This window comes from Macaca mulatta, chromosome 12 (genome assembly GCF_049350105.2).
Source record: "Macaca mulatta isolate MMU2019108-1 chromosome 12, T2T-MMU8v2.0, whole genome shotgun sequence".
Taxonomy (NCBI): Eukaryota; Metazoa; Chordata; class Mammalia; order Primates; family Cercopithecidae; genus Macaca; species Macaca mulatta.
In genome coordinates, this window is record NC_133417.1 from 84,405,919 (window position 1) to 84,426,987 (window position 21,069).

General features: G+C 36.6%; 1 protein-coding gene across 10 annotated transcripts in view; it reads right to left on the bottom strand.

Moving 5' to 3' along the window:
- The window catches only part of ZNF385B (zinc finger protein 385B), a 416,540-nt gene that overhangs the window by 28,104 nt on the left and 367,367 nt on the right, over positions 1-21,069 (bottom strand). For all 10 annotated transcript variants that reach the window (XM_002808008.4, XM_028830892.2, XM_077956605.1 and 7 more), the window contains one exon: positions 11,692-11,854. In XM_002808008.4, the coding sequence (XP_002808054.1) occupies positions 11,692-11,854 (163 nt within the window). The remainder of the gene's footprint in view (positions 1-11,691; positions 11,855-21,069) is intronic.

The following is a 21,069-nucleotide window of genomic DNA, read 5'->3' on the forward strand; positions in this document are numbered from 1 at the left end:
ATGCTTGAAATATTATTTCTACTCTTCTCCACTTCAAAATTATAGGAGATATTAGACCCACTACTAAATCTTATTTAATGCATTATTGCTATATTACTATATCATAACTAAAAATTGACAATTGGATTTTGATAGAATTCATTTTATTTGAAAAGCTGTAAATTCCATTTTATAGATTTTATAGTTTGAGAATAGGCTTCACTAGCCAGTCACAGGCATCCATGGCACGAACGGAAGTTAAGAACTTCTGTGTCTGTGCCCGTCATTTCATTATGCCTTAATATATTATTTGCTTTTTCTATGTTGCTTCTTTTATTTACTTTAAAACTGTATAATACAAATACTTTATTTAAGTAATTCCCCTAGTATTAATAAATGTTTCCATTTTTCATTAATACAAATGCTACATTAGATATCTTAATGCATAATATTTTATTTTTCTTCCTTTGTATTTAGGATTATTACCTTGGTATAGAATCTGGGAAGAGGAAGTAACTGGTCTAATGGAATACTCATCATTATGGTTCTTGATTTATTCTATGAAGTTGCCTTCCAAAAGGGTTCTCTCAATTTAAAAATACTGTAAGTGATATAAGCAGGACAGCTGCTAATGATTTTTCAAAGTACTTGCAAAACTTCTATTGGATATTAATCATATGTCCTATGGGTTAGTCAAAGGATTGGGTAAAATTTTGACTGAAAAGAAATAAGCACATAATTTTTCTTAATCTAAAAATGCAGTATATGAATTAATTTCTAAATTGAGTAGAATTATTTTACTTATTAACAGGGAACTAAGAACAATGATATTGTGCTAGGGAAGACAAATTATTTTTAATGTGGATATGGCCATTTTGCTTGTTAAATTGGCAAAAATCATAAGACACTGATAGAAGTTCAAATATTTGAAAGCAAAGAATAAGATAATCTGTACTGTGATAAGAACTTTTAGTGTTTGTTATTTTATATTCAAAGGAAACAAGCATGTATTTTCTAGAAGCTAAGTAATTAATAGCCTACAAGGAATACCAAAAAATTGTTTACCGAGAAAAAGGTTTTGCAAAAGCTGGAAATAAAATATATGGGCTGACAAGTTTCTGTTTTTTTACTGATATAAATGCAGCAGGGACTTTTCAGGCAGGGGTGTGCTTCTCATTTGGATCATACCTGCCTCCCTAGTCTTTTGGATCTCAGTAGCCAACCCTGGCTCCAGGCAGGGCTGCTTCCCCACATGTGGCATCCAATTTTCTCTTTCCACAGATAGGGATGTGTTAGGTCATTCTTTCAATACTATGGCTGTACATACAGCAACCCATCAACCTGTGAGGTGGGCATCCACCTTAATGAAAACAAAGAAAAAGAGCTATGACAGTGTCTTCTTCCCCTGTCCATATTCTAGGGAGGGCACCAGAGCTTCCCTCTTGAATGCCACTTAATGATATTCACTTAATATGTGCTAATTATGTTACTCCTATGCAAGAATAGAGTACCAGGGGCTGCAGGGGACATAATAGATGAGACACATTAACCAGTGGAAGGATAGAAAGACTTTTCCACCATTTCATATAAAGGTGAGGAAAACCAAGAAGGCCCCTCCACATCTTTAAATGTCTCACTGAAAAAGTCAGGCTCATGAAACCTTAATATCCTGAAATGAAAACACAAGTGCAAATAATTACTATGAGGCAAGAAAACAAGTACATAAAGAGGAATGTAAGTGCAGGTCACTGTTGCATGCCAGCATGTCATGAAATGATCACAGAGTCAAAATATAGACAGGACCTGGAAATTTCTTTGAACAAATGGTTACTTTTTATGGCTAGCATTTATTGTCTGTTGCATGACAGGCATTGAGCCAGGCAGCTTACATGTATAAGTTCATTAATCCTTACAACAATCCTAGAAGGTAGGTATTAGCACTCCCATTTTTTTTAAAAAAATATATACTTTAAGTTCTGGGACACATGTGCAGAACGTGCAGGTTTGTTACATAGGTATACCTGTGCCGTGGTGGTTTACTGCACTTATCAATCTATCATCTACATTAGGCATTTCTCCTAATGCTATCCCCTGCCCTTGCCCCTACCCCAACAGGCCCCAGTGTGTGATGTTTCCCTCCCTGTGTCCATGTGTGTGATCTCATTGTTCAACTCCCACTTACGAGTGAGAACATGTGGTGTTTGGTTTTCTGTTCCTGTGTTAGTTTGCTGAGAATGATCGTTTCCAGCTTCATCCATGTCCCTGCAAAGGACATGAACTCATTCTTTTTTATGGCTGCATAGTATTCCTGGTGTTTATGTAGCATCCCCATTTTATAGATGAAGAAACAGAAGCTCCAAAGCATGACTTAGTCAAGGTTTTATGAGTTCAGTGAGAGGCAAAGCTAATCTGTCCGACTTCAAGCTCATGCTCCTTCTACTATGCTATGGATGTAAAGTAGGTAAATGGCACTCAGGAATCATACCTTCATTAATAGAGCTTTATATAAGGCCTCTCACAATTTGATTTTTTTTAAAAAAGCATTTGTAATATAGGGTGGGGAAAGAAACAATATACATTTTGAGATGTCAGACTTCCAGAAGTGTCATCTAGTAAATAAACCTCAAGCAGCCTTCAAAAAGCATAAGCAGTATGCGTAAGTTCACAAACCTTCATCCAGATGTAGTGAGTATATGTATAATGGTAGTAGGTTTGATGGACAGCCCGAGTGAGACTCTGGCATTGAAAATATTGGGTTGGTGCAAAAGTAATTGTGGTTTTTGCCATTACTTTTAATGGCAAAAATTACTATCCTTACATAGTAGTAACATAATTAGTATGTTACTTAACATTACTTTTAATGGCAAAAACCATGAGTACTTTTGCATTAACCTAATATTTTTTATCTGAATAACTCTGGACCATTGTTTCCTCTCTCTAGGTGTCACTTTCTAATATCCATCAGAATACTATTGTAATCATTAAATAAGATAGTGCATACAAAATATTTAGCATGCTATAAAGCACATAATGCTCATTCAGTTACATGTTATTAGTGTTGCTATTAAAATTATTTTTTGCATATAAGTCTAACAAACTTAGATCTATTTTTCTAGAATACAGGATAGTAGGTGCAGCATAACGGAAGATGATGATAGCTGACCACTACAAGGTGGTGCCGTCATCTTTTGCAAAAAGCAGAAAGAAGGGTAGCTAAAATCAGCACCACAGGAGAAGGAAGGAAAAAATATCTGTGAGAACATCAATAACAGGCATTTCTGTTACAATCTATGTTTTGTAAAGCTCTTTTATAATCATTTCATTTGATCCATACAACATATCCATACTCCCTACTGCTGTGAAGTAGGGAGGGCATTATTTCCACTTTATGGATTAGAAAAGAGGGGCTCAGAGAATTGAATAACTTCTCTGGAATCCCAGCTAGTTAAAAAAGCAAGGAGTATCAAAGAGTAGAGTTATACTGTCCAATACAGTAGCCACTAGCCTTGTGTGGCTACTTAGAATTAATTGAAATTAAATACAATGAAATATTGACTTTCTCATTAACATGAGGCACATTTCAAGTGCTGAAAAGTCACATGCTGTTACATGCTGTTAGTCATAGTCATGTTGGACAACACAGATTATAGACCATTTCCATTATCACACAGTTTTTTGTTTTTTTGTTTTTTTGTTTTTTGTTTTTTTTTTGACAGAATCTCGCTCTGTCGCCCAGGCTGGAGTGCAGTGGTGCAATCTCGGCTCACTGAAACCTCCACCTCCTAGGGTTCAAGCGATTCTCCTGCCTCAGCCTCCTGAGTAGCTGGGACTACAGGCGCCCACCACCATACCCAGCTAATTTTTGTATTTTTAGTAAAGATGGGGTTTCACTGTATTGGTCTCAAACTCCTGACTTTGTGATCCATCCATCTCAGCCTTCCAAAGTGCTGGGATTACAGGTATAAGCCACCATGCCTGGCCCACACAATGTTTTATTAGACAGTGCTGGTCTATAGAAATGAGAGCACCAATCCATTACTGCATAATATTATGTGCCCCGTGTTCACAACAGTGAACCTGAGCCTAAAGGAAAGAGTCAGGGAAGAGGAAGAGACTTTAGACATGTTTCAGTGAAAAACACTTTAAGCATTACACTATAAGGCTAACTTTGTGTGGCATTAGACCATAAGCATCCCTAGAAGTGGACACAAGCTGGGCGCGGTGGTTCATGCCTGTAATCCTAGCACTTTGGGAGGCTGAGGTGGGCAGATCACTTGAGGGCAGGAGTTTGAGATCAGCCTGGCTAACATGGGTAAACCCCGTCTCTGCTAAAAATACAAAAACTAGCTGGGCATGGTGGGGCACACTTGTAATTCCAGCTACTTGGGAGGCAGAGGCAGGAGAATCACTTGAATCCGGGAGGTGGAGGTTGCAGTGAGCCAAGATTATGACCCTGCACTCCAGCCTGGGCAACAGAGTGAGCCTCCATCTCCAAAAAAAGAAAAAAAAGAAAAAAGAAAGAAAAAGAAAAAGCGGACCCAGAATCCCCCAAATGCCTGCCACATGTGCCTTGCATACAGAAAATGCACATATTTATTGAGGAGCTCTATTTGATCATCCACCCATGTCAGAAAAATATGTCACTGTAAGAGAATTCTTCCTGAAGCAGGTAAGTAGAGTGTCATAAAAATATAAGTAATAACCTTGTTGAAATCTCAAGAGCATTTATGGTTATACATTTACAGAATTATTCAATGTACATACAAAATCCTTTTATATTCCAATATCTTTTTAATGAAGGAAAGTTGTATATAAATGCAATAAAAAGAAATAAATACTAGTTAAAATACGAATGAGGGTGAAAAAAGTTTTTAATAGTGATATAAGCTTTAACAAGGAGAAATCTAAGGCTTTCCTCTTTGGAGTGGTTTATAATATATCCTCAGTAAATCCTAAGTTAACAGACACTCAGTAAATCACAAATCAGCCTCAACTTTTGGTTCACTTTTCTTAGAGCAACACTAAAAATTGCTTTCAAAAGTGGAGAAACTAACAGTAAATGTTCAGCATTACTGGAAAGCAATATAAAATGCTGTAAAGTTTCAGAAGTTAGTTCCCAGAGGATGACAAACATTTAAGTACTAAGAATCTTCAGCCTTACCTGGAGGGATGCTATTGTCAAATTCAAGGTGCATGGGTAAAGATGGAGGCAGTTGTATTTTTTTAAAGCTGACTTTGAAAGTCATAATGATATATGTATATTTCATGAAAATATGAGCCTTAGTTTAATGGTCTGTTCTCTTTAGACAGATGGGATTCATTTATGTTCTACATGATTGTACCCCAGAACTTCAGACTTAAGATGTTATAAATATTGTTAATCTATTATTTCATGAAGGATGTGAAATTTTGGCCTCTCAGATTTGGATAGATGTATGCCAAATTTATGAGGGTGCTTGTTTATAAATGACGGATGCTGCCAAAGCAGAAAACTATTTTTCTTCCATTCAACATCACAAGGTCCTGTTACTAGAGACAGATAAGGGTGAGGAGGCAGCTAAGAAGACCTTGCAGGCTAATTGATGGAGTCCTGTGGCAGTCAACAGAAATGAGAAGTTGCCAGTTGGAAAACTTGGCCCCATTTGTAACAACACATAAAAACTATGAAGTACACAGGGGAACCCATAAACCTGATGAGGCGAGGGTCTCCATTTGTATGTATGGCAGAAAAACCTTTGACAAAATTGAAAATGCACTTTCATATGGCAACAGGGTGACCACAAAAAGCTAAACTGCTGCTTTCAAGGCAAATCATAATGAGCTACTCATTGATAACGACTCTGGGTTTACACCTGAAGAACTGCCACCATGCAAAAGCACAACATGCTGAAAACTAAAATGAGCTGTTTCAATGTGTCTTATCCTCTTTCTCTCCTTCTCATGTCTTTTCTAACACCATTACCTCACAGTCTCCGTAGGGCATGGGTGTGGGATAAATAAAATTATCTCCCTGCCCTCAGGGGAAATATTTTGGGTAAAATGATTCAAAATGCTATTGAAAACGTGGAGCGTGTTCAAGAGAACTCAAGAGTACCCTTTTGGAGGCAGGGCAAGCCTTCTACCATGCTGCAATGCCCTGTCTCAGTGTTAGCCTCTATTTCAGGGAGTACATTTGGCTTTAGACATGTAAAGTCTGTAACTGTCAAGCAGAAGCTTTGAGAACATTTATCATTTGCCATTTACCTAAAATGAGTGCTTTTATTCAAATTTGTTCTTGAAGAGATTTGTAACTTCTAAAACTTTTGTTCTACTACACCGAAACACTACAGATAATATCCTGCATAGAAATTAAGGATTATCAATGAAACAAAGCCTTGATGGTCCCTTCACTGCCACAGCTTATACCAAAACAGCAAGCAATTTAAAAGTCATATATGGTCCTACTCATCAATTCTTTAGAAAATGGTTAGTGGTTTCTTCCTTTGCCTGTTGGAATACTTGCATTTACTCCTCCATGTCACAGAAGTTTAGAAGTAATTGGAATAATGAAACAAGCATGAAAAAAGAAACCTCGAGTTTCCATCCTGACTCCATTGGGATTTGAGTTGTGCGACCTGACATAAACCACCTAACCTTCCCATAACCCAGGTTCTTCATTGTTACCGTAGTTTTGGGAGCAGCTTGAAGGTGATGACTATATATTATTTCTCTTTAAATCCGTAATATCCAACAATGACAACAAAAAACACTAGGTTGAAAGTTTTTGAGGGCAACAAATGTCCTTCTATTCACTGTTGCACCCATATGTACTATGCTATTTAGTATAGATAATCAACATTTGTTGAGTGAATAAATGGATATCAAGTTTATTGCATGAATGAATAAACAATGGATGCTAATTTCAGCCCTATCTATCAAAGGGTTAAGAGAGTGAAGTGAAAACATATGTGTAACTACGTCTTGTAAGCTGAACAAATTTAAGGTGTTTCTATTGTTATATTTCAACAGAAGATGCTGGCTCAATTATCTTTGTTCTTAATTGCATTTATAAATACATCTATAGCATTTCAAATCATTCCATATGCATTCATCTGTTTAGACAGCAACTGATTAAAGGCTGTTTAGTTCTAAGTAGCTTTATGTACTTTAAACGAGAAATGTCATTTCTTCATATTGATATCTAACTAATTTTTTAAAAAAATCCAATGCTAAAGCCCAGACACGTGGACTATTAGGTTGACTATCATAATATTTTATTATTTTTAAGAAGCAGGATTTTTTTGGAGGCTCCGTATTTTTTTAACCTGGTATGAGTTGTTAAATGCTGTCACAGAGAGCCTTCAATTTGATGTATTGGGCATATTATGACAGGGAAGTGTATTGTCATATGGCATTATGACACTTGTACTCCAGGGGGAAATTTGGGTAGAGTGTCTGGCCAATATATTCTAGCCATCTTCCTGAAGCTGCCTAATGCTTGCTGTGTTTTGACCCCAATTCTCCCAAAGCACATTTTTCCTCCCTCCCATTATGTTTCCAACTTCCTCTGATGCATCATTAAAAGTTGGGACAGATCCTGGGAGATGATAAAGCCATTTATTTGGATTTTACATGTAACTCTACCTCAACTTCCAAAAAGTGAATGGACAGCTATTCTTACATAACTGAGAAGAATAGCTTTAATAAAATATATCTAATTTTTTGAATCATGTAGTTAGAACTTCTTAAAATAAATGCAATCCATGCTATTATAGTTTAAACCCATTTTGTTTACTGACTGAGAGAAAAAAAAGAAAGCTTGCCATGATATCCCGAAATTTTTATACACAATAGCTCCATTATAACAAATCTCTTTGCATTCATACAGATCTGGATATAACATGAACCAAATTACGTCTCCAAAAGTAACATAAAAGAGAAAAATGGTTGTGCCAAGTGCCAAAATAGCAGGTAAGAGGGCTTCCCTAGCTCTTGGAAGCCTTTTAGACCACCTCTTAGAATAAATAATGTGTGCTCTCAAGGAGCAGAAAGAGTTCACCAGCTGGGCACAGTGGCACACACCTGTAATCCCAGCACTTCAGGAGATCAAGGCAGGTGGATCACTTGAGGTTGGAGTTGAAGATCAGCCTGGTCAAGATGGTGAAACCCTATCTCTACTAAAAATACAAAAATTAGCCAGGCATAGTGGTGGGTGCCTGTAATCCTAGCTCCTTGGAGGCTGAGGCATGAGAATTGCTTGAACATGGGAGGTAGAGGTTGCAGTGAGCCGAGATGACACCACTACACTCCAGCCTGGGCGACAGAGCGAGACTCTGGTCTCAAAAAAAAAAAAAAAAAATCATCTGTGGATCCCAAGTTTCTTGTTGGATACCCTGAAATCACACCTTGCCTTAAAGGATGTTCCCAGAATGCTGCTCTCCCAGAAGCTCCCTCCATTAACTCCTGGCTATTCCCTCTCTTTCAAAATGTAAACAAAACTCTGCTGCTAAGCTATTGATGCTAAAACATGAGAATGGAAATGGAATTAGTCAAGTCTATGGATGTTGTGAGTGCCTGCATAGTTGAAATCTGGCAGCTGAGACATCAAGTGAGTAACATTTTCACTTTTCATTTAAATATCTGAGAATCACAGATACTACTTAAGCCCACTTGGCAGGAACTCTTCATTCAGAAGAAAAAGACCAGTGCTGGGGAATTTCAGTCTCATGAGATCTGCAAGTCAGTCATGAATTTTCACTGTGACTTTTACTCTAATTTTTGTCTGACTCCTTAAAGCAACATTGTCTGAAATAAAACATTTCAGTCAATTATCACAGTCATTATTCCTCTTCCCACCCTCTTTCTCCTTACATTGTACCTAGACCTTTTGTGAAGCACTGATTTTTGTGTCTTGTGTTTTTTTAAAACAGGATTTTAAATGAAATGAAAGCCAGATATCAACAAAAATCTATGACTCTGATAAAGCTGTGGGAGCTTTTCAAGGATTTAGAAACAGGCAGTTAACAATACATTAGGTATTATATCGTTTGGACCAGATTTCCCATCTGGGCAAAGCTTCTAATTTTCCAACTTGAAAATTCTATAAAACTCATGTGGGAATTCTTACTTAGAAGCTGACATATGGTTGACAGTGACAAAAGAAGATGCATCTATTTAGCAAATGCACTCCTTTTTTTTTAAGTGCCATCTTTCAATGACTTTGGTGTAGCTTTTATAAGTATAATAGAACAAATACTTTTTGTTAGTATTAATACTTATACCAAACACAGAGAAACAAAAAGTAATGGCCCAGCAAATGAGTTACCAAATAATTTATACAGATTTTGAGTAAGGAAACATGAAAAATGAGATAACCTCCAAATACAGGTGGTTTCTATTACTTCTAGTCCAAATCTGGACAGTCACAAAGTGGGTGACATCAATACTGTTAGACTACAGGTACTAAGAGGTGGGTAAAAGAGTGGCAGAGGAAGCAGAGAATGCAGGAAGAAAGACCACCACATATGTACTGAAGAAGAGATGCTGTGGTTAAGATTTGTCTTCCTCTGTCCTGGGTTTTAGATCTTAATTCTCGTTCCTTGTTCACACCACTGGTATGCTTTATCCTGGTGTTTTCCAAATGCTCTGTAGGCAAACACAACTGCTAAAAAGTGTCTTCGTTTTACTGAGCACCGGCTAACATTTGAGTATTGGAATGAAAGCCTTGAATCCTCAAACTTTATTTCAAAATATACTCATTGAAATTGGGCATTTCGTAGGTATAAGGCATGCTGTAACTATAATCCAGCCCCCTTTATTTGGATATTCTATTTCTGTACTGCTCTTTCCTTGGTTTTATCTCCTCATCTTTGACTTTTTTCCCCTATTTTCTTTTCTCTTCTTCCACACTTTTCCTTCTCCCTTTAATTATCTGCTTTTTTAAAAAATGGATTCTTCTCTGATTGTTCCATCTCTATTTCTGATTTTGACACTATTTTCTGCTCATTACTTTTACTGTTATCCCTAGAGCCAACCCAATTTTCAAATAATAATATAACTTAAGTGGAATACTGAGCTCACTCAGTAGCAACGTTGTAACATGTATGGTACCTACCAACTGTTCTAGTAGCTGAAAGTGACACTAACCTCCATTGTTTTATCATTTTACTTATATGTTTTGCTGGAACGTAAAGAGCATAATTTAGGTAACAAAACTTTTGCAGAGTATTGTTCCATAGAGGCGGTGATATCCTGCATTAAACGAAACCAGGCAAGAAGTCAGCAGACTCCTGCTCTTCCAAACACTGGGTAGCCTCCAGTAAATAACTGCCACATTGTGTATCTCACCACAGTTTGCAATTTTGAAAAATAGAGATAATATTTGATATTATACCTGATAGATATTGATTAAAGACTAATTACATAATATATGTAAGAAGGCTTTGTTCTCTAGAGAGGGAGATGTGCTCTGTAATAATCTGGCATTTATGACTATATCTGTTCATCAGTTAACATGATTTAGTGATCCTATTGTACAAAGAACAAAAAGTCTTTATTAACAAATTTAGCTTAGCCAATCCTTCTAGGCTAAAGGGCTTTTGGAGCCAGCATCTACAGGGCCTAATCAATAACGGTCCCCTTTTCCATAGTCTCTTTGTTTGAACAGGTTTTCTGAATCTTCCTTTTACAGTAATGGATCTTCTCCAAAAGTCATGGGAAAGCAGTCTAAAGTCTCCTTCTAACATTCTCCAATGATTTGAGAAGTAGAAGAGAATCAGAAATGTTTCCCACAAAAGGGAGGCCCCTAAAGACAGCATCAAACATAAGAGAAAGGGACATATTCTCTTAGTCTCCTTTAACAGAGACTGTTCTTCAAAGAGTCACTGAAACAAGATGACATATCCGTCATGGGCGCAGAGGGGCAGATGTGAGAGTGTGGAAGCCTATTAAACATTCAGTTTCATGGTATCCATGCTACAAAAATGATTTTTTTTCTCTTTCCACTGAAAGAACCTACTCAGAGATTCTACCGATTCACTGGGACTATGAAATATAGTCTCTTCTTCAGAGGCATTTCACCTAGTAACCCATTTCCATTTATATATGAAGGTCTTCTGTTAATCAGTTCATACGTTGGAAATCATTCCCTTAAAATATGTAAGTCCATTTGTAACTTTGAGGGGAACTTGGAAGATCTTCAAAAAGCATCATCTTTTATTACTAAGCACATTTCCAGATTCATTTAGTAATGCCACTCTCTCAGAAAGTTCCCCCCTTTGGCTCCTCAATTCCTTTTTACTGAGGTAAGAGAACATAAAAGTATCTATTAGTAAACAAGTTTAAGGAGTCCTTCACTAAAAAAGTCTATAGTAAAAAACAAACATAAAATAAATAGAAAGAAGTAATAAACTAGGTATTTTAGATCTATTTCCTGATTTTAGTCTAAACACATTGTGATCAAGTAGTTTCTACTCATTTTCATGCATATATACATATATATATTTACATATACACATATATATTTAAACGTATATATTTAATAACATGGAATGGAAACGTATCAAATGCTTAAGTTCCGTGCAAACATATAATCCTTCCCGTGAAGAAAACATATTAATATCACAAAAACAAATCATGGAGAGTAACATGCAACAACTGAGGGCAGGAAAATGGGGTCAGGGCAGGTGAACAGGAGAAACACAAAGAATGTAAAGAACAAAAAGTGTCATTGACCTGATTTGTCAGAGTTGTTGCCTGTGATTGGAGTGATGGAGCAGCTGGGATTAGCCTTTGCGCTGTCCTTGGAAGAAACCATTTTGGGTTTATTTTTCGTTGCCTCTAGTGCTTTGACCTTCTTGGCATGTTTACTTCCTTTGTAGTGGGCCTCGGCCTGGCTCTACAAAGGAGAACAAATCAGGCTCATTTTTTGCTAATTACAAACACCACAGTGGATGATCATGCAGGAAAAAAATACATTCGATCATAGGCACCACAGACGTTTACAACTCAGTACCTGACTATGTTTTTGGCACTTCATGAAATGGTAGACCAGTTCCTAAGAGGGTATAGCATATCGAAACCTCCTATACAATACAAAGGACCTGCATCTTTAAAAAAACAGACATTACATGAGTGGACAAAAGGATTAGGGCAAAACTGTGACGAAAGTGAGCCTTGTCTTCAGTGCCCTCCCACCATTGCCCACTGGGGGTACTTTTCAAACATTGGCTGGCAGCAGCGGCTTTGAGTGTCCTACCCATGCCTGTGGGTATGACCTTTCACAGTCATTTCCCTTCAACTAAAATCCTGTTTGCCACGTGTCTGCTTTCTTCTGGGCTCTGCTCTGAGGCCAACTGGTGTGACGAAACTTGTTAATAGGTGCTACTGAGTGAAAATGACACTGAATTTTTTGGTAAGATCTACATGCACTTCATGTATCATTTTGATGACTCCAGTTACAAGAACGGATAATATAAGCCACAAAGGAGGTAGTAACAAACCCTTGTTTCTGATCTCAGATGTGATTCTGAAGTCTAAGTAGTTAGTGCTAAATTAATTTATACACAAAGCATATGTAGAACGGTAACTTCAGTACTAGATCAAAAGGAAAAAGAAAGAGCAAGACAAAACACAAAAACAAATTACAACAAGCGTTGAAAACATTTAATCAACTTACTGACATTTGGAAAATTCTCCTCTGCCTAAACACTAAGGCTTTTCTCTTATTGGTATCTAGTATTAATATATATGTTAACAAAAGAATCTAAGTATATTCACTTGAATTGAATTTTGAAAAGACTCTGAAAAAATATAAACATGTATTTAGTGAAAAGAAACAAAACTAAACATAAATGGTATATTAGCTTAGTTATAAAAGTGAAATGGATGATAAATCTTATGCAAAGCAAGATGAACTTTTGTTAGAGGATTTCTAAAGAAATAACGACTTTAAAAGACATCAGTTTTCTTTATATACTTGTATGTGTTTGAAGAGGATTAAATGAACCTATCCACTCATTCTCCTCAACAAGCAGAATACAGGTGATAAGTGTGTGTGTAGGTAGGTAGTTGGAAGTGATAGTGGACAGAATCGGTCTCTGTCCTTAGGGTCCAATGAGGTTTCACACATACCTGAGGTAACAAGTACAATGGAGAGCTATCCATATACAAGGGTGAGCTAAAACAGCAAAAGATGCATGCTATGGGCGATACAGGACAACAAAACAATGGACCAGAGAGGAGCGGTATTCATGAAGACTTCCTAAAATGGGTAACTTTTGATTTGAGATTTGAGGAAAGGGGTCCATATATACTAGTAGAGAAGAGTACATTTCTAGTTGGAAGATGCAGGCCTAAGGCAAGGACTGACACTAGAGTGCTGGAACAGCGAGGGCCATGGCTGGAGAGGTGCTTACATGGGCCTCTTGGTGGAACATCATCAACATGAGTCAAGGAAACTAGATGTGTAGTTATGTAGAGGAGGTCACCACTGAGGTGAGATTCTCAAGTAGAGGCCTGATGATACACACAAATTCCAAATGGGGAAGACTTCTGCAACAGCTATTTATTACATGTTTGTTGGACTGAATATGAGAGAAAAGAGATGACGCAGAAAGGAAGGCAGCAGAGAGAATATATGATTCTTCTGGTAAAATCATTGGTGGAGAGTATGACTATAATAAAGTCCCTGTTATAATAATATCATTGATTTCTTGAAGACTTGGTTATTATCAGTCCTCCTTCTGCCCTTTGCTTAAGTGGAACCATTTCACTACTAACTACCAGAGACAAAGCACTCTTCTAACATGCCATGATTAGACTAAGCCATCTAAGGTTGATTATTGTGTGTTGTTGGAGTGTTTCTTCTGACTTTCCTGCTTGTTTCACCAGGACATGTTGCTTTGCTATCTTCAGACATCCAGCCATAGCTAGTTCAGCAGAACTGGTGATGGTGAGCACCATTTCAATGCCAACATTACTTCCAGATCTTGGTGGGTGATAAGTTTACTTTATCCTAAGCTCATAAATGATGATTATGAATTTGTTCATGCCAAATATTATAGATGATACAATCACAAGTGTTAAGGGTCATGCAGTGAGTTAATCATCATATCCATATATTTGCTCTCCCATTTAAATGGAAGCTTGGTGATAGATTCATGCCACAGTCTGTTTTTCAGTGTACCTTGATTCTGCTGTGTTATTTCTTGTAGGGTGGCAGGTGGTTGGGGAAAAAACATTGCTTTGCTAGTAGTGTACTCTAAGGGTAGGTTTTGGGCATTTTAGTGATTTCCCTAGCATATAACCCAGATCACCCAAAGTCTATAGCCTTGTGCTGACTATACATAGTCCCTAACTTCCTGAATATCTTTCCATACATATCTTTTTAGATTTTCATTGACTTTACATTGCTCTTGCTTGGTTTGCTCAAGGACTTCTTATGTTGTTCTCTGTCAAGCTGGAAAAAAGTCCCACAGGGGGAGAAAAGTGTAACATTATTTTAGGGCCTTTATTACCAACCAAGAATGTTTGAATCCAACTAATATAGTTTGGTAGTTATACATTAAGAAAATAGGCAAATAAAAATTAAAAATTGATAACGTAATATAATAATAATGATTAATATTACTGAGCTTATTGTTTCAGGCACAATTCTAAATGCATTACATATTCTAACTCATTTAATCCTTATAATATCCTATGAAATAGGCATTACTGGCCAGCACTTTACAAATGGGAAACTGGGCATAGAGAAGTTAAATAACTTATAAAAAGTCACACAGGTGGGTGGAGAAGCCATGGTAGATATAAAATGCTTACATGCATATCCCTATTTAATTATATAGCCACATTATACATATACCTACCTGCACTAAGTTAACGTTATAATTTTATTAGAAGTAAAAATATACACAAAGATACCATGCTGCTTTTAATTACTCAGAGAAGGATTATAACTCAATTCTATAGAAATTTCTATGAGTAGGAAATACATACTTAATTCATGACAAATATGCTAATATTAAACACCAGGTCTGATCCTTCTGTTGAGTAAGGAAAGTTCCACTTTTAGGCCAGGTGCAGTGCCTGAAACTCCAGCACTTTGGGAGGCCCAGGAAGGAGTAAAGCTTGAGCTTAGGAGTTTGAGACCAGCTTGGGCAACATCTCGAGACCTTGTTTCTACCAAAATTCAAAAAAATTAGCTGAACATGGTGGCACGTGCCTGTAGTCCCAGCTTCTTGTGGGGAGGAGGCAGATGGATCGCTTGAGCCTGGAAAGTCGAGGCTGTAGTGAGCCCTGACTGTGCCATTGCACTCTGACCTGGGCAACAGAGTGAGACTTCGTCTCAAACAAACAACAACAACAAAAAGTTCCTCTTTTTAAATATATAACAATTTCTACAAGGTATCAGGAGACCTGCTAAAAACTCATCTTTCGCAGTACACTAAATAGTGCAGCGTTACTTTAGTACCCTTAGGCTAAAGAAACATATGGTTCTCTAAATAAAACCTCCAAGTGCAAGATAAACAGAGTGTCATTTCCTCATTACTATTTCTTGGCATCCGTGTCAAAAGTTAACAGCGTCAATTAACACTTGGGATAAGGATCCAGCTAAGTGACACTTCACTGGCCAAGATGGAAAAAACTCTCCATAGCCATGATCCACTTCTGCTTTGAGTTCAGAGCCAGGGAGAAAAGTGCAACAAGGCTTTTTAGCTTCTATTGACTATTGTTTGGGAAAAATGGAGTGGAAGACTGTGAAATAAAGACAGAATGGCAAGTGCCACTTCCTTATATTTGGCATCTTTCCCATTCTCCTGTGGTATTCTTAGTAGTGGCACTTTGCTATCCCTAGTACTGTGTCTGAGGCAGTGTCAACAGCTTCTAAATGCTGGGCAAATCTTCAAGTGAAACTGAGACACTGTTAAGTAGCAAAAGATTAACCTGACTTCATTATCTAGGAGCCTTCTTACTTGAGGAGTGAAAGAAACAAGGACAGGTGCCACAAAACCCATGAACTAGGCAACACATGTCAAGCCCATCAACAATGGCTCTTGTGTCACTTCTAAGAGACTAGGTGGGCCAAGCTGACTTATTTTACACCCAATGAGTAATTAGCAGACACATGCTTGTCTAGCACTAATGGCTTGCATTCTGCTTCCCCTCCTAAAGTGCTGCTGTGCCCCTAACTGGTGGTGAACAAAGAAACCTCTTCACAAGAATTGCCAGAATTAGAAAGAGTCGCCCAAACCACTACGCTGACCTTCACATAAGAATTCATCAGCATATAGGTTCTTCTCTGAAGGCCACTCTGGTAATTACCTGACCACCCACTGATAGAAGAATAGCTTTCATAGGAAATGACAACTTGGAATGTTTTCTTCCATTAATAACTTTTGTTGCTAAATCTCTTCACTTTCTCAAATCCTTTACATTTCTTAGAAACCCATTGGTCCAAACAAAAAAGATAAAGAATGAGATGACTTAATGCTTCAAAAACAAAAATGTAACCCAAAAACTTCTAAAATTCACTGTGTTCTCATTTCTGATTTTTATCTTATTTATTTCTTTTTTTTTTTTTTTTTTTTTTTTTTGAGACAGAGCCTCGCTCTGTCACCAGGCTGGAGTGCGGTGGCACAATCTTGGCCTCACTACAACCTCTCCTCCCCAGGTTCAAGTGATTCCCCTGCTTCAGCCTCCTGAGTAGCTAGGACTACAGGCGTGTGCCAACATGTCCAGCTAATTTTTTGTATTTTAGTAGAGACGGGGTTTCACCCTTTTGGCCAGGCTGGTCTCTATCTCCTGACCTCTTGATCCTCCCACTTCGGCCTCCCAAAGTGCTGAGATTACAAGTGAGAGCCACCGCGCCCAGCCTGATTTTTACCTTATTTCTAATTTGGACTTCAGAGAGATGGCTAGGAACTTGAATGAGGACATTAAACTGTGCTCACTTTGTATGGAAAATACAGTCCAAGGACAAACTCACAAAGTGACTGGGGAAAGAAAATGGCCCTGGAGAAAGTACTTGCCTATCTATTTACCAATAGAACCAACCTTTTTTTTGCATTTTAAAAAGTAATTAGAACTGTTCCCTTAATTAAAGAAAGTGCATAATTAAAACTACTGGCATCTGTTTTTTTCCTGAGACCTTAGATTTCAATGTGTTAAGCAGGGTTATAAGGGAAATAGCAGAGGTCAGCTAATTATCAGGAAAACCTAATATACTAAAATGCCAAATAAAACATATGTCAGATGAACTACCATAAAACAGGCTAAACTAACAAAGGGGAAACCTGATGATTTATTCTGCAAAAAATTATTTAGTACCTGCCATGGTCTAGGTATTGTAAAAGATTAAAAACAAAGACCCCTACTTGCCAGAATCGTGGTTGGAAGAAAAGACAAGCATACAAATAACTACAATCCAAAGCAGAAGGCAGAATTGTAAAATGGGAGGTACCAAGAAACAAAGAATATGAGAGTCAGGGGAGAGGTAAATCTCTTCAGACTGAAGAAATCAAGGAAGCTCCATGAAAAGAGGGTATCAGAGCTGAGTTCTGCTGCAAGGCAGGGCTCTGGAGTGGCAGAATGGAGATGAAGGTATTATGGGCAAAGGGAACAACATGTGCCAGGGCACTGAGTCCTGTGTATTATACAGTGTTTCCTGGGCACGTACACTTTTCAGTTTCACTAGAATAGATATATAAAGGGAACAACAGGGAAAGGTTGCTACGTTGTACTACCTTGAAAATGATGGTTCCCTGTACCACAGAAACATATCATAGTGTTTTCGATTAAAAATCAAATATTCTATTTGTAGGCATTTTGTATAGAAAATGATTATGATATAAGATGCTGCTCTTACATCACAAATTTTATCCTCTGCTCTAAACTACAATCCTACATTAAATTAATTAAGTTATTTATATTGAATCTTTAATAATTATTTGAGACAAAAGCAAGATGCTTAAAATGCTATAAACATACTAAGAAACTAAAGTTTACTGAGTAATAGTTAACTAATTACTTAAATCATTGTTTCAAGATAAAACTGGTTTTACTATTACAATGCTTTTGGCATATACTTGTTGCATTCATAAGATCACACACTCTCAGAGACAAAGGTACAATACAGGAAGTATAAGCTATACCCAAGAGAAAGGCTTACTTATCCAAAGATTGCTAGTAAGATTTTCTGCTGATGTTTGCAATTGTAAGGCCTGCGATATCAGTAATGACATACTATGGGCTTTGATATTCACTTCATTCAATTCTCATCTATTGGGATCTCTTGAAAACAAAGTCCAGACAAAATTATAACTATTACGAGCCTTTTAGCTCAAAAAGACAATGTCTTTGCTAATTGCTAATTTGTATCTAGTGAAACACTACCAGTTGCTATGGCCTGTCTAGGGCCATCACATTACATAACTCTGCAGGGCACTATTCACATATATTTCAACATTAGTAGTATGTTCTGGGTTGTGCCAGGCCAGAGTCGTACCTATGACATTCTATATTTACTGACTTTATAATATACATGTAAAAACCCCCATCAACTCTAAATATTTCTACGTTACTAAAGTGAAAGTGGTTGCTTTCTAAGAAGAAAATGATATGTACTCCAGACTGCTAATTCTCTTTGGGCCCAATTTAGATTCTCTCAAACATTATAAGATAGAATTACAGTTCTTGCGTTACAGCGGCTTTAAAATACCACTATTTGAATATATGAGCATTACATACACAAACACACACACACACATGTATGTTCAATCACATTATCAAAACTTTTCAATGTAGGCAAAATTCATTTCTTAAAATGCTAAGATCTTTAGAGGGCTTGAAATTAATTTTTCAAATGTGCTTATTTGTCAGCTAAGAGTCTTGATGCTCATGTTTCTTGCCCATGATTCACTGGTGGAATTACTTACACACAGAAATATACAGAAGTTAAATGGACCAAATAACTATGACAGAATTTACATGATGAATTAGAAAGATGCTGCAGTTTGAGTTAAAAATCAGCTGGAATATAGTAAAAAAAAAAGTGCTTTTAAAAAATAAATAAAATGATTTCTTATAATGGAGTTTCAAGTGAATAAAATTTTATCTCATTTTCCAAGTTTTATAGTTCAATTACTGGAAGGCAGATTATTAATTTTAGATGATTCCCAGCAATCTACATTTCTTCCCCTGGATATTCACTGACACTCTATGTTACTAGTTTAGGGGTGAGTAGCACAGGGCATAAGAGAGACAATTATTTAAGCTTGGCTGTATCAACTGTGATCTGAACACAAATCTTTTCATTTGTTCAGTTCTGCGCTCTCTCTCTCCTCTAGTTCTCTCCTGTATTTCAAATCAGGCCATAATTTAAAATTATCTTCTTTTATAAATAAGTTTATTATATATTTACCAAGGTAAAGTTAATCTTAGATGAGTAGTTCCTTAATTCTATGAATGAATACTGTACATTTTAGAGATTTTAGTTTGAAAAAGATGTTTCTCTCACCAACCTAATGGAAGTAGGTTTATATGAATTTTTCAACATAGGTAATGAGTAATAAAATGATTTTTATTTAATGTCACAATTTAACATCATCACAATTTATTTAAGAATTCATCAAGAAATATCTTGCTTAAGAAAGCAAGACTGCTTAACTCTCCATTTAAATTATATAACAATTTTAGAATTTCTAAAAGGTATATTTACTTCACCTTCTGGATTGGTATCAATATCTGAGTCAATTTAATGGTAAATGTATATGTAAACTCTTAGTATATGCACTAGAGTTTAAGGGAGGCCACATGAAGTAAATGAAACCTGGCAAAGCATGCCTTTAGCCACTCTCTCAAATCATAAGAGGAGGCAAATCACAAACTTCATGAATAATGCACTTGATAAACTATATTCTTTGTTATACCAGAGTGAGAAAATGAGTTCTCTGTCTACTAACATAATTTTAAATATGAAATAACGGGAACCATTATAATTTGTAAAAATATCTAATTTTCTCAAAGAATTATGTATATAGGGACCTCATCTTTTAGAAGTTCTGAACTTTAGAGATTTAATAAAACACATGGATAATATCTTTTATTTTTCATTTGCTTATTTATTTATTTAGAGACAGGGTCTCACTCTGTCACCCAGCTTGCAGTGCAGAGGGGCCATCATAGCTTGCTGCAACCTCAAACTCCTGGGCTCACACTGTCCTCCTGCTTTAGCCTCCCAAGTAGCTGGGACTACAGGTACATGCCACCATTCCTGGCTAGTTTTTAAAAATTTTTTGGAGAGGTGACGTCTTGGTATATTGCTCAGGCTGGCCTTAAACTCCTGGTCTCAAGTGATCCTACCGCCTTGCCCTCCCAAATTGCTGAGATTTCGGGTGTGCAACACCATGCCTGGCCATCTTTTATTTTATAATATGACACAAAATATTATAATATTATAATTTGTTAATAACTACTTACTATTTTTGAATTATTTATTTTATGATTTTCCCAAAAGTATTTAAAAATAGAAATCACCCATCTCTCTCAAATTAATTTCACATCTTATATTAAACTGGGAAATCTTAGTTGATAATTCTCAGCTACCTTGACATATAAAGGAGGATATTTCAGAGTTTATAGTGTTTTCACAGTTATATCCCAAGTTGCTAATGTGTTTGAGAGTGTTGCTATCTTTCAGCGGGAAAACAGACTGCCATTGTGTGCTTCATAAGGGCAATTTTTGTTACTCAATGATAAGTAATGCAATATAATTCAAGTTTATGCATTAAAGCTGTGACTCTATAGCTAACTGATTCAAGCCTTCTGATGGTCTTTTAAATTAGGCTCCCAGGCTTCCACACATTAATTTTTAATCAGTCCAGAAGGTATTACACTTACTTTGATTTCCACATTAAGGAAATTTACATAAATAATACAAAATAAATCTAAAATTAGAATTTGCATTGTGTCTCCTTTTGTTTGACAAACAGTATCCTTAAAGTAGATGAAAGTGGCAAAGTAACTTTGAAAGTTCAATACTCTGAGAATTGGTTGAAGAATAGCATTAATAATATTTTATAGATGTTTAATATGTTATTTACTTATCATTAC